The sequence below is a fragment of the Lampetra planeri genome, chromosome 8 (genome assembly GCF_965212315.1).
Source record: "Lampetra planeri chromosome 8, kcLamPlan1.2.h2, whole genome shotgun sequence".
NCBI lineage: Eukaryota > Metazoa > Chordata > Hyperoartia > Petromyzontiformes > Petromyzontidae > Lampetra > Lampetra planeri.
In genome coordinates, this window is record NC_136114.1 from 5,767,990 (window position 1) to 5,780,519 (window position 12,530).

At 44.2% G+C, this 12,530-nt stretch overlaps 1 protein-coding gene across 2 annotated transcripts in view; it reads left to right on the forward strand.

Moving 5' to 3' along the window:
• The window catches only part of ARHGEF39 (Rho guanine nucleotide exchange factor 39), a 160,155-nt gene that overhangs the window by 20,812 nt on the left and 126,813 nt on the right, over positions 1-12,530 (forward strand). For both annotated transcript variants that reach the window (XM_078596774.1, XM_078596773.1), the window contains exon 3: positions 8,402-8,577. In XM_078596774.1, the coding sequence (XP_078452900.1) occupies positions 8,402-8,577 (176 nt within the window). The remainder of the gene's footprint in view (positions 1-8,401; positions 8,578-12,530) is intronic.

The window sequence follows — 12,530 nt, forward strand, 5'->3', positions numbered from 1 at the left end:
CTCCCTTTTTTGTTCGGCAGTTATGGACAAAGTCAACTGCTGTGATGAGCTGTGGGTAGTCTCGAGACAGGTGTGGCAATTCCACATTTCTATGCCACGTACCCAGTCTATAGAACAGTCGCTGTTCACTTCCCGTGTAAGTGGTATTCATTGTGTCGACTCCAGGGGGAGGATCAACCTCCTTCGGCCCTTCTTACCGCGAAAAACTTGTAGCCTTTTCATCTTGAGTCAAGGAATCAAGCCACAGCGCTGCTCTGACAGATAATAATGCACTTGCAATTGCATTTGACATATATCCCTGTTTGTTTGAATATTACTAGAGTTGTCACCTGATATATGTTTAAAGTGTTTGTAACTTGATTGTAATTGTACTATGATCAGTCTAAAAATAATCTCGCGGAGCTGACTTGCTCTACAGGGAATCTACTAAGACATTGAATTGTATTTGTTCAAATATTTTTTCTCATGTGACACTGTTTTTGCTCAGATTTCTGGTTTCGTTGTTGCCATCATTTATAATGTTTGCATTTCTTTCGCTATTTTCATGACGCTGGTTATTCTTGCCAATGAGATTATCCTGGTATCTTGAGTTCTCACCTGGTTATACATATTAAACCTGAAACGCCAATTATATTAGCACATTTATGATGAATGAGAAAGCCCTTAAGTATTGGATTGTATTAATATTATAAGCAAATAAAATTAGCATGTGTGTGTGTGTAATTTATGGGGAGTGGTAGTGGAGCGGTTAACGTGACTGCGTAACGAACCGGTGACCCGAATTTGATTCCCGGCCATGGCCAACTTCAGTGACGATTATATGAACTGATACTGGGCCTCCCCCTAGGTCGACTGAAACCTTAAATGAGTACCTGGTTTGGTGTGGAAACGTCAGCATTGGGGAGACAAAGGCGACCAGCTATATTGCTGGTCACGTACTTGTGCCACATCCTTCCCTTCATAGGTTCTCGCTAACAGCATTTGTTCCAACAGTTCATTGAAGGCTATATGGGGGATCTTTGTTTTCATTATTTAAGCCATATCTAGCTAAAACATACGGCACCATGAAGTTCAAATAAACCCTTGGTAGGAATTGTAGCCTACAAAACAAAAAGCGCTGTTCTAAAGCAATGCTTAGAGCAGACATAAGGGCAATTATCTATAAGTTTGCTGAATAATAGCACGCATGATATGGTGCCAAATAGCCACGTACCAAATGGAGACTGGAACTACATTTTCACGTTAATATTTAAAACTGTCAATCAGTTGATACTGTAAATGTGTTTGAAATAATGCAATCCTCTCTATGTATGGTCGATTTTTGGAAACAAGCCTTAATAATCCTTAAATGCCATTAGTTAAAATGAACAATGAGTATTTAAAGTGTATATTTTAAAATATATATGTATATTTTAAAATATATACATCAGTTTCATAATGACCTTTATACATAATTACAACATTGGGAGCTTAATTAATATAGTAGATTGCCATTGTGAACACTAACACTACTTACCCACATACTATCATAATTAAAACAGTTTGTTAAAGCTTGATATAAAAAAAATATACAAAAAAAGATTAAAACAATTTGGCGTAACAGTAATATTAAAATTAATTGCAATTATTAATTGCAGCAGTGTAATTGGTTGGTAATTAAAAGCCAAAACATTATTTTCTTCATTCCCAAAAGTACTGACTCGGTTTGCACAAAACAGCATTTGGTCATATTTCTTCATTTTAATTCACAGTAATGTTTTATAGTTATATTTTAAACATATTGTACTTAGTCATGTAATTGCGTTTTGTATCGCCGTCTCAGTTAATTTTTAATTAACAATTTGATATAATGCAAAGTAAAACGTGAAAGGATTTAAAAATTGTTTCGGTTGTTTTGCAATAAATTTTGCGCGCATGTGCAGTATATTTGTGCTTGAGATGTATGGAGGCTAGGAAAAGCAATTTACTTGCAGTTATATTTGTTTTGGGACAAATTGTATAACCATTATTTCCATCTCTATCAGGCTATAATGCAGAGCTGTGGAGCCGTTACGGCAAACAAAATGCTCACTTAACTCTTCAGACATTTTACATTTAAGTAACACCACTTACCATTAACACAAAAAGGTCCTGATGCACACTTCACAAAATACATTACACATTTGCATCATGTGCTGTAATTATTTTATTTGCTGAGGCTACTGTCCACATCCTTGTTTCTCTGACTGCGGGGAAAAAAACAAGTGAAGAGCTACCTTGTTACGAATAAATTCGCTCTTTGTACCAGGGGAATTGTTGGTAGAAGCGTTAAATAAACTTGCTGGGCGGGTGGAGAGAATAGGATTAATTCTTAGCTCTCCCTGTGAAGTTTTCCCTTCATGTTTTGTGAGCTATCGCTCCTCTGTTGAGCCACTTCAAACGGCTCCCCCCTTTTTAAAAAAGCACATTCATTCAACGTACAGACATTTATTTCGGCTAATTATAAAAGTGTTAAACACGACCACGCATTTGTAATTGAAAACCCTTCAAAGTGGCCAAGTGAAAGGGACTTATTCCTGCCGACGGTTTCTCACTGCAGCTGTAGAGATACTTGACTGCCTCCCTCACAAAGCGTTCCATGCAGAATCAATTCCCCCCCCCCCCATTCACTTTTAGTTAACCCACTGAGTCTCGCTTCCACGCTCAAGAGCACGGTGCCGCTGACGATGGTATCGTCCCCAAAGCGCAGCGTTGGAATGATCCCGGGTCTTTCTGAGAATTGTTGATACGAGAGCCTTCAAATAGCGTTTAAGCATCCTTGGACGACATTACTTTCACTTTCCACGGTGGCTATCTTCTGAAAAATGCCTGCAGGTAATTGTATGGTGAAGATTTCGGAGCTCGTGCGTGGGCTGTGGGACAATTTCGCTGAGTGTCCGGTGCGCCGCAGTCTATCGAGCCGCCGTCGCTTCACCCGCCGCGTCTTCATCGGCAAACATAATCGCAGCGCTGCCTTGTCAATACAATTTTGCTCTCCTGCACTTGGATTTGCAGACCCAAGTGAGTTAAGGGTGGCGGAGGAGGGTGGACGAGAGGAGAAGAAGGGCTTCTAACTTTGTTGATGAACTGCAATCCAGCATGCTTTGGGCGAGGCGTAAATGTACGTTGATTTTTCTAGAGAAGTGGTTTGAAAAGCCACTTGAAGGAATTGGATCGAATGGCGTGCACGCCAAGTAGTGGACACGTCACGCGAGACATTTTCAAGAGGTCCCACATTCTTGACCACCTATATTTTTTGTATTTTCTTAAAAAACCTCATCCGTAGACCAGCCCCCCACCACCACCACCCTCTTACAATCCCCTCCTCCTTCCAAAGCCAATGCCTTGTTTTCTGTGCTCCCTGGAGGGAGTGAGAAAGTTGGTATTTTATTTCTGCTCCGCTTGATTGATTGTTTTGGTCGGGTTCACAAGAAAAACAGCCTCCTGCGGGAAAAAGGGGATGGGCGGGGATGTGTAGGGGGTGGGTGGTGGGCCGTGAGTCGATAGCAAGAGGCATCTTCACACGAAGGCCAGGCCTTGTTATGGATAATGGAGCTGACTGAGGACCCGGGCAGAGGAAGTTTTATGTGTGCAGCCCTGCCCGGCTGGCAGGTCAGATCATTATATCGGGGGGCCCCCACTCCCAGTCTGATGTATGAGGTAATGGGATTTATGGCAAGTCACCATCGGGACTCCTATGCCTGCAGAATGCGCCCGACAGACAACATGTTTGATGTCTGTATTGTTTTAATAACCCGTATTTCATTCCAGCGATCATTGAGCAGTTGCTTAAAAATGGGTTTAGACAGTGAGCTGTCACTGTCTATAACTTCTTGACGGGAATGACAGCCTTCCGCCGAGTGGCTCTCCTGGCAAAGTGTTGTTTTATGCTTGAAGTGACTGCGAATGCATCAATTACCCTATCTTCTGGATATTAACCACTTCTGTTGCATCGCCGTGAACTTGGGGGGGGGGGGGGCTGGCATGATGGGCGCTTGCCCAAAGGCAACGCTGGGGTGGTGGTGGTGGATGTGATGGTGGTGGGGGGTGTGGGTTTAGTGGTGATGGTTGTGGGTGTGGTGGTGGTGGGAGTTCGGTGATGGGTGTGGTGGTGGTGGGGGGTGTGGTGGTGGATGTGGTGATGGTGGGGTGGGAGTGTAGTGGTGGTGGGGGGTGTGGTGGTGGTGGGGGGTGTGGTGGGTGTGGTGATGGTGGGGGGGTGTGGTGGTGGTAGTGGTGGGGGGTGTGGTGGGGGTGTGGTGGTGGTGGGTGTGGATGTGGTGGTAGTGGTGGGGGTGGGTGTGGTGGTGGTAGTTGTGGTGGTGGTGGTGGTAGTTGTGGTGGTGGTGGTAGTGGTGGGGGTGTGGTGGTGGTAGTGGTGTGTGGTGGTAGTGATGGGTGTGGTGCTCGTCCACTCGGTGTGGGGGGCGCCGTGGTGCCTCGGGCCGCCTCCGCCCCCCAAACGCGACGCCTGCGATCGGCCACAAACATCGGCGAACGGGCGGCAATTAAAGGGAACAATAGGGAAAGCCCGTGAGTGAGCCAGTTAATGGTGTTTTCTTCAGTGTGGACAGGCAGAGAGTCATGGCTATTAAGTTATTACAGAGGGAGAGAGAGTTGCATAAGAGTCAAATTCTGGTGGGGGGGGGGGGTACAGCTGATTTGAAATGAAAAGCTGAAGGAATGTGGCCGGCTGCCAACACCACAGGGTTTTTTTGGCTTCCTTTTATCTTTATTAGAAATACTAATTGCTGCTTTTTTTTTTAAACTGCGGCATTTTAAATTGGACCTGTACGCGAAGATAACGGCTCAGCCTATTGATGCGGCATTTAACTTAAATTTGGAACCGCTTTCGCTGACTGCACAGCGAAGGACACATTTGTGGCCGGCTGCGTTGTACAAAGGGATTTGTGAAATAATTTGACATTTTTCGACGTTCCTTGTGGCTGGAGATTCGCGGGTTTATATTGTCCGATAAAATGTAATTAATGAGCGCGTGAAAATAAGAACAAACAGCGAATTTCAGGTTTAATTTTGGCTTAAGATTAGTCGTAATGATGGGGGGGGGGGGTGTTTTTGGAGAAGTCAGGTCATTGACCTCCATTGTGAACTGCATTGACCCCAATCAAGCTTTTTCCAAATGTGTTTCTCAATCAGCCTAACAATCAGCCAGGAAATAAAATAACAAGGCTCACTGTAGTCGACCTTTTAAAAAAAAAATGTGGGTTTAAATAATAATTGTATCCAATAAATGTAATAAAGCACTTTTGGCATTCATGCCGCAATGTGGGTGCTAAACTGCTAATTAAATAACACTCATAAAGAAAAAACCCATGTTTTAAATAACAAGCAATTTGCTGATATAATTGGGTACCTCATTAAACATTTTAGATACATGCTTGTTTGATTCCAATTTTAATTATATTATTGGCATCTCTTTATGTAGTAAAATAAAGAATTATGTATTTTTTCCAGCAAGGTGTTATGGGAAAAGACAGTCGCTGTTGTGGCTGTAAAGGTGGTTTCGGTTCGGCTTGTATATGTATGTATGCATGCACGAATTTGCGTTCGTGCCGTCCGCTGAGAATGCAATAACTTGTTTACAGGCATGTTCATTGCCAATTTACAGAGGAAATAAAAACGCTTATTTGAGTGTATTACCCGGTAGGAGGATCGTTGGCAGCCCACATATTTCATTGACCTGGATTATTAGAATTTCCCACACAAGGCTACAGAATTAACACCCCTGCTTTTTTTTTTAGGAAAGACTGCAACGAGGCCTTTAATGTCCACGGTGTAAGAGTGCTTTATTAACGTACCGTTTGTTTCGCAGCTGCGGGGAAGCAAGAGGGGGGGTGCTTTTCATGAAGTATATTCATTGTAATGTGTACTTACGTTGTCTTCGGAATAGCAAATAACATCGCTTCTGTGAAAATTATGCAGCTAAACTGGGGTGTGTTTAAATGACCTCAAGATGTAGGTTCCTCAAGGCACATTTACAAGTAAAGCACACTCTATTCACAATATCGCCTTAAATTATTTTTGTTGGTGTCCTTTATCCAGTGGATAAAATCTCAATACAGAGGGGACGGCGGGAGGGAGGGTGGCCCATTGGGATGTTCGGCCGCTCCCTTGAATGTTTTGAAATGAAACAAACGTCTCTCTATTCATATAAAACGATGTTGCATTTGCCCTACTTATCATTAGCCCGTGAGAAGAAGTTCCATTTTATTTTAAGGTTTGCGGCATGTTCGATTTGCATTCCACTTTTTAATTTCACGTTTTCAATTTCAATGGCCATTGAGCCGGCTGTCATCCGAAGGTCATCATCTCAAGCGTGCGCGTGTGTGGGGTTTTTTTCGTCCGTGTATTTATTTATTTTGTATTTATTTCCCAACCGCCGCAGGTGTGAGTACACAGCAGCTGTGCTTAATTTGTAAAGGTGCCCGATTGCGCGGCGTTCTCGGAGGAATCGAACGCGCCGTAATGGGAAAACGGATGACGGTTTTGTATTGTGGCTCATTTGATTTATTTAGCAAAAGCCAACTTGATCGTGGCTCATTGGCCCAGTGCCCCCCCGTCTGCCCCCTCCCTCCTGTGACGCACAAGTCACCCTTTCGTGAAGCAATCTGTAGGATAATGATTATTATTATCAACCCCGTGCGTGCGTCCGTCCGTGCACGCGAGGGCAAGCGCACGTTTTTTGCCGCTGCTGTTGTCCACGTGCGACTCGGGATTATATTTACCCGCAGTTTAACAAATTAAGAGAACACGGTCGGCAAACGCGTCCGCAACGGCTAACCTTTCATAGATGCCTAACCCCCGCAGATCCTTTTGACACCTTTTGTAAATTACTTACTGCTCCTTGGACTGCAGATTTATTTAAATATATGTGTTGATTAAAACTGGAAAAAAAATCTCATGCACAGAAGAGAGTAACTCAATGTTTTGGTCGGCTGGCCCTTCTCAGTTTTTTTCTTTCTCACCACCTAATGAAGGCCAGTCAGCCTGTTGGAAGAATTGCATTTTAACATTCTTTATAGCAAGTGGGAAAAAAATTGCTTTAATCAACCTATATATGATTGCTGAAGTAGCAAGCAACCAACTTAATGTAAATTCACGTGAATAAATCAGCCTGTATTGAGCACACAAGGGACCGCTTGCAATAGTATATAGCCACAGGCCAGCAAACACCTGACCAGTGTAATCATTAACACAGCCACACGCCCAAACCCAGGGACTTTTGGTCGTGGCCCATTGTCGGAGCAGCAAGAAAGGGCATTTGCCAAAAACATGACCCTCCTAACATTTGTTTATAAAAAAAATTCTGATAAGTCGCCGAACATAATCAGTGGCAAGCCTTTTCTACTATCGAGGGAAATGACAACAACTACACAAGAGTGGCTTTGTGGTATAAAATGGAGAGTTTTAGAACTTTAAAGTACTTCAGTTGGATTTTGACTTAAAACTTTCGTGACTGCAGGAATTCATATTCTGTGGTTCTTTTGGTAAAGTCACGTAGATAGAAAAAATAATTTAAAAAATGAAAATAAAAGTGAATACGTGACTTTACCGAAAGAACCATAGAATACTTGAGTTGGAGTTTCCAATTTACGCTTGGACTCTGAAATCACTACAAGTTTAAGCTTATTCAAATATATGCTCCAATAACAGTCAACCACATGTATAAATAGGTTAACCAACTGAAAATGAGAATAGGTTTTTTCCCCCTTTTTTCTGGCAACAAAAAAAACACCTTTTACAAGGAATCATGTCTGCATTAACCACAATACTTGTAGTCGGAATGCAAACAAAAAACATTCTGATAATATATGCATTGTCTTTGAAACTGATTGGTCCACACCAGAGACAGCTTTCTTTGTCTCAAACGGTGCTAGACCAGAGGATGGCAAAAAGCCTAAAGCACAAAGACACGCACTATTAGAGTAATGAGAGCTCGGGGTGGGCATCTACATCATGGGACCTCCTTTGCCAGTACCAAAATAAATGTATAAACTTACAAATGCAAACTGCGGAGCAATAGTGTCGCGGTTATCGCACTGAGCTACAAACTCGCTGACACGAGTTCGATTCCCGCTCACAGCCAACACCTGTGACAAATAATTGAAACCAATTCTGGGCCTCCTCTAGGCCAACTCAGCCTTCAATGAGTACCTGGAACAGTACGTAATCATGAACTTTGGGGAGATGGAGGTAGCCGTGCGTGGTACTGGTTACACCATCCTATTGTGTGCTTTGCCGACCTTAACAGGTGCTCCGTAACAGCACGAGCTCCAACATTCTATCAACGGCTGTATTGAGGGGCTTTGTTCTTTTGTAACGCTGCTGCTGTCCCCCCCCCTCCCTTTGCCGGGCCCCACAGGCGTGAGCCACAGCGACCACGCCAGCACGCCGACCGTCATGGGCGTGCGCCTGCGTCCCGGCCAGGGCCTTGTGTCGGAGCAACGCGAGCGCTGGGAGCGCAAGCGCAACAGGACGGCGCGCGAGCTTGTGCAGAGCGAGCAGCAGTACCTCCACCACCTGCAGCTCGTCGTCACTGTGAGCAACCAGGCGCTGAACGCATGCGTGCTTTCCTCCTCCACGCGTGGCGTTCTCCTCCCCCCTCCTCTTCCTCCTCCTCAGGATGCCGCCGTGGCGTTAATGGGGGCAGCACGCGATCTCCCAGCGCGGCATTTGACACAGTGGGCACGTTGTTTAAATTGCCTCTGTCCACCTGCCAGTAGAAATGGGGTACGCCCACAGTTCGTCGATTGGCAGGTCCACGCCTGGTGGGGTTAAAGTGCGGGCACATCCACCTCTTCCAAGATCTGTGGTCAGCGGGACGGAGTAGGCCAACAAACTAGAGAGGGCTTCTCTGGATGTCCCCCCTGGTGGAGGCCCTACTGCTGTCAGTGGTGTGAGGGGGCAATTGCAAGCGCTTCACCATGAGCACCCTTTAGCTTACACTACTCCGCACATACTGGACATCTGTGAAAAAGAGCTTCACAGCTCACTGGATTCCTCCAGGCCAAATAAAGATTTTGATTCTGTGTCATCGGGTGGCTCGTCAGTATGGGTAGGATAAACATCGACATTGGTCATCTGTCGCCATCAAAGGGGACATAATGGCTATTCAGAATGACATGGCGCGAGTCCTTGTCAGATTGCAGAGAGAGAGAGATTCTTGGCACTCGTAAGGTTGTAAATGCAGGCCACGTTGCGCAGAGCGCTGAGCGCTGGTACAATTATATCCACTGTGATGAATATCAAAAGACGTCCTATGGAGAGGCAGGCCCTCGTCAATGTGGGATTTCCTTCACGGTCACGGGGCCACAAACGGTAATCGAGCGTTGCTCCTTGCCCCCATGGTGTGCATATATCAGATGGAGAAGCGGTCGTAGAAAGCATTGTGCCTAAATGCACAACACACTCGTGAGAAATGTTCATGAGGATTATAAAAGGAGGTCCCAAGCTTTTACCGTTCAAAGTCAATGATCAGAACTACAATTACTTTATTGGATAGAGCAGCTGAAAAGTTAATTAAATTCAAATAAATGTCTAGGAAATATAATAACCGTTAAATGACACTTTTAGCCTTCAAACTTCCAACCGTTATCATCCTTGGTAAATCTTATTGACGAAGACACTGGACTCGCTTTTGTCTTGATGAGTGCCATTGTGATTTTCCTAAATCGGCACTGGCTTGTTGGATAATGCCAATGACACGAGCGGGGAGTGGTTGTGCATTGTGTCAACCACGATCTGGTAGTAAATACTATGAAACAAAGAAAAAGCACGGCAGCATTGGCAATGTTCTCTCCCCATCCAATGATGTCCTAATTGTGCCTTCAATTAAAGTAATGGTGTTTTTAAGAAGTTGGCCTTACAACCACCCTTATTGTTGGCAATTTGCTCTTATTGACTGAAGCGATAGATTATTGACTCTGATTAATCATTGCAACACTAATCACCGGTGCTCTTTTAAAAATATTTAATTTTCAGTTTACAGCAACCGGCACTTGCTTTTATACTTCCAAAGCGAAATTTCACATTTTATGTTTCTGGACAAAGCCAGCCCTCTTTTAAAAAAATAACACCTTTTAAGATTACATGTGGGTTCGACCGGATTTGCAGAATTTGTTTGTTTCTTTTGCCCGTTTTACTGCTTACAGTGAAGACTTGGAAAACGAGGCTCCTATATTTCCAGGGTTATATAGCCCCAAGCGTATGAGCCAGGCATTCCTACTCTCCACCTAACCCCTAATTCTGGCAAATGCTGAACAAAATGAAAAGCCCACACACCACTTCGTTGGATACCCCAGGGCAAAGTGGCAGCACAGGTTGGGCATGTGAAATGTGGAACGTTTCATATTGTACAGAGGTGACTCATTTAATTCCTATTCCACCTCCTTTCTCCTCCCCGCACACTACAATCCACTCACCCACTCCCCTGGCCCCCAGGGTGCATGCCTGATCTCTTCAAATAGCACATTAATACGGCGCTTTCATGGTTAAAATTTACATAAGAAACATCATCAGTGAATGGATATGTTTCAAATTATTTTAATTTGAACGTCTTTGTTGCCTCGTTAAGTGTTTTATATTGTAGGAATAAAGCGTTTAAAGGAATTGGAACCAATAGTTTTTCAATTATTAGGAAAGGCCTATCTGCCCAAGCATTGCCTTTGTAGTGTAGTGGTTTTGGTGCTTAGCATTTTGTTTTTCGAAATTGTATTCACTTTCACCCATATGTGTGTGCTTCTATACACGCTTGACTTGCTTTGCCCATCATTAACATTTGTCTTCTCTACCTGACCTTGACCTCCTGAAGGTTGACTTAGCAGAAAATGGATACCTGGAGCACTGCTTTACAGTAATGGAGTGGCAAAGACAGCTGGCCTTACATGGTGCTGACTCGTGAACACCCCGGCTTGTTTGCGAGCACCCCTTTAGAATAATCCTCTAACACCCAGCATAGGTAGCAGGTGAAGGTGCAGCCCTGCGATTACTTTCTCATTACACTGCTTGAGGTAAGGGTCTCCACTAGAGAAAGCTGTCGGAGCTCTTCTAGAAAGCATTTGGCCTCCTATACCACGTTGACCAGACATCTTAAAATAGGGGGGGCATGTACCCATGTTGTCCCCATTACACACGACCTGCCGATCAATTAACTGTAGTGCACCCATTGGTTTTGCTGGGTGGACAGAGACGGTAGTTTTTAAGAAACTTGCCCATTGTGTTAACTGCCGTGCCGGGAATTTGAATCGATGACCTTCTGGATTGCCGTTCCAATGTTATAACCAATACACCATTGGTACTGTAAATACGCTTTTTACCATTGCAAAGTGTAGATATTTTTTGTCTGGTGTGTGAAATTCCATAGTCCGTAGGCAGGAGCCAGGTCGTCCTTGAGACGGACTCTTTACCGCTAAGTGGCGCTCATCAGGTGGCATTTGTTTTACAGACCCTGGAGGAATGAGCAGTCTCGTGGAGCGTGACCGAGATTTGAACTCATGACCTTTAAATAATGAGAGGCCACTGCCATACACTGCTGTACGTACGTGTGGCCCTAAAGCATTGTCACCATTGCGCAGAAATGCATGCAGACAATTTGAATGCTCTAATCGAAATCGAGTAGAATGTCCATTGTGGGTGAACTGCTTCGCCATCAGCAGCCATGATCCATCTACTGCTGGGTGAAGCCCTCCCCGCAGCATCGCCAAGCCTCCCGTGACTTTGCAACGCATCCATCTCGCTCCTACACATAAGCTGATCTCGTTGCTCCATCTCCCCAGTGATCGTTCTCTCCAGCACATTCCCTCCGCCAGCTGCCATTCCATCGATAGTTTCACCCATTGGCTGTTGTCCCTTAGGGAGTCCACACACCTCGAGTCTCTTCTCTGAGGTCTAAACCCCTTTGCTTCCCTGCAGGCTCCTCCTCTTGAGTAAAAATTGCTTTTCTCTTGTCAAGGGTCCAGACCCCTTGGCTTCTCTTGGGAGTCCAGGTCCCTCGGTGGTTGTGATGTTACATGTGGCATGCGCGGTGTCACGCCTTTTCCGTTCCAGTGAGCTTGGAGAGGGGATGAGGTAATTTGGGGAGATTCTTTATATTTTTGAGGTTATAATTTTTTTAATGTAAACTGATAAATTGTTTTTTTAAATTTGCTCGCTATTCTAACCTTTCACTACGTTATTTTGAACTCCTTAATTACTTGGGTAGTATATTGTTCCTTGGTACACCGGTCTCACCAGTATAATAAATGGTCTCTACAGTTACCTGGTGTTCATTAAAGTATATTGATAAAATGATAATAAATTACGTGTTCATCTCTGTGAGAGGGCCCATCTTTCTTTTGCAGCACAGTTAGCCACGTGCAGTGCGAAAGAAGTTCAACATACATGCATGCAGCTGGTGTTGAATCTTTGAATGAAATAATGCTTCATTAATGGGATGGCTTTCCAGACGCTTTTGAATCCATTGCGCCCATTGATGTTCTAATTGTACAATCATC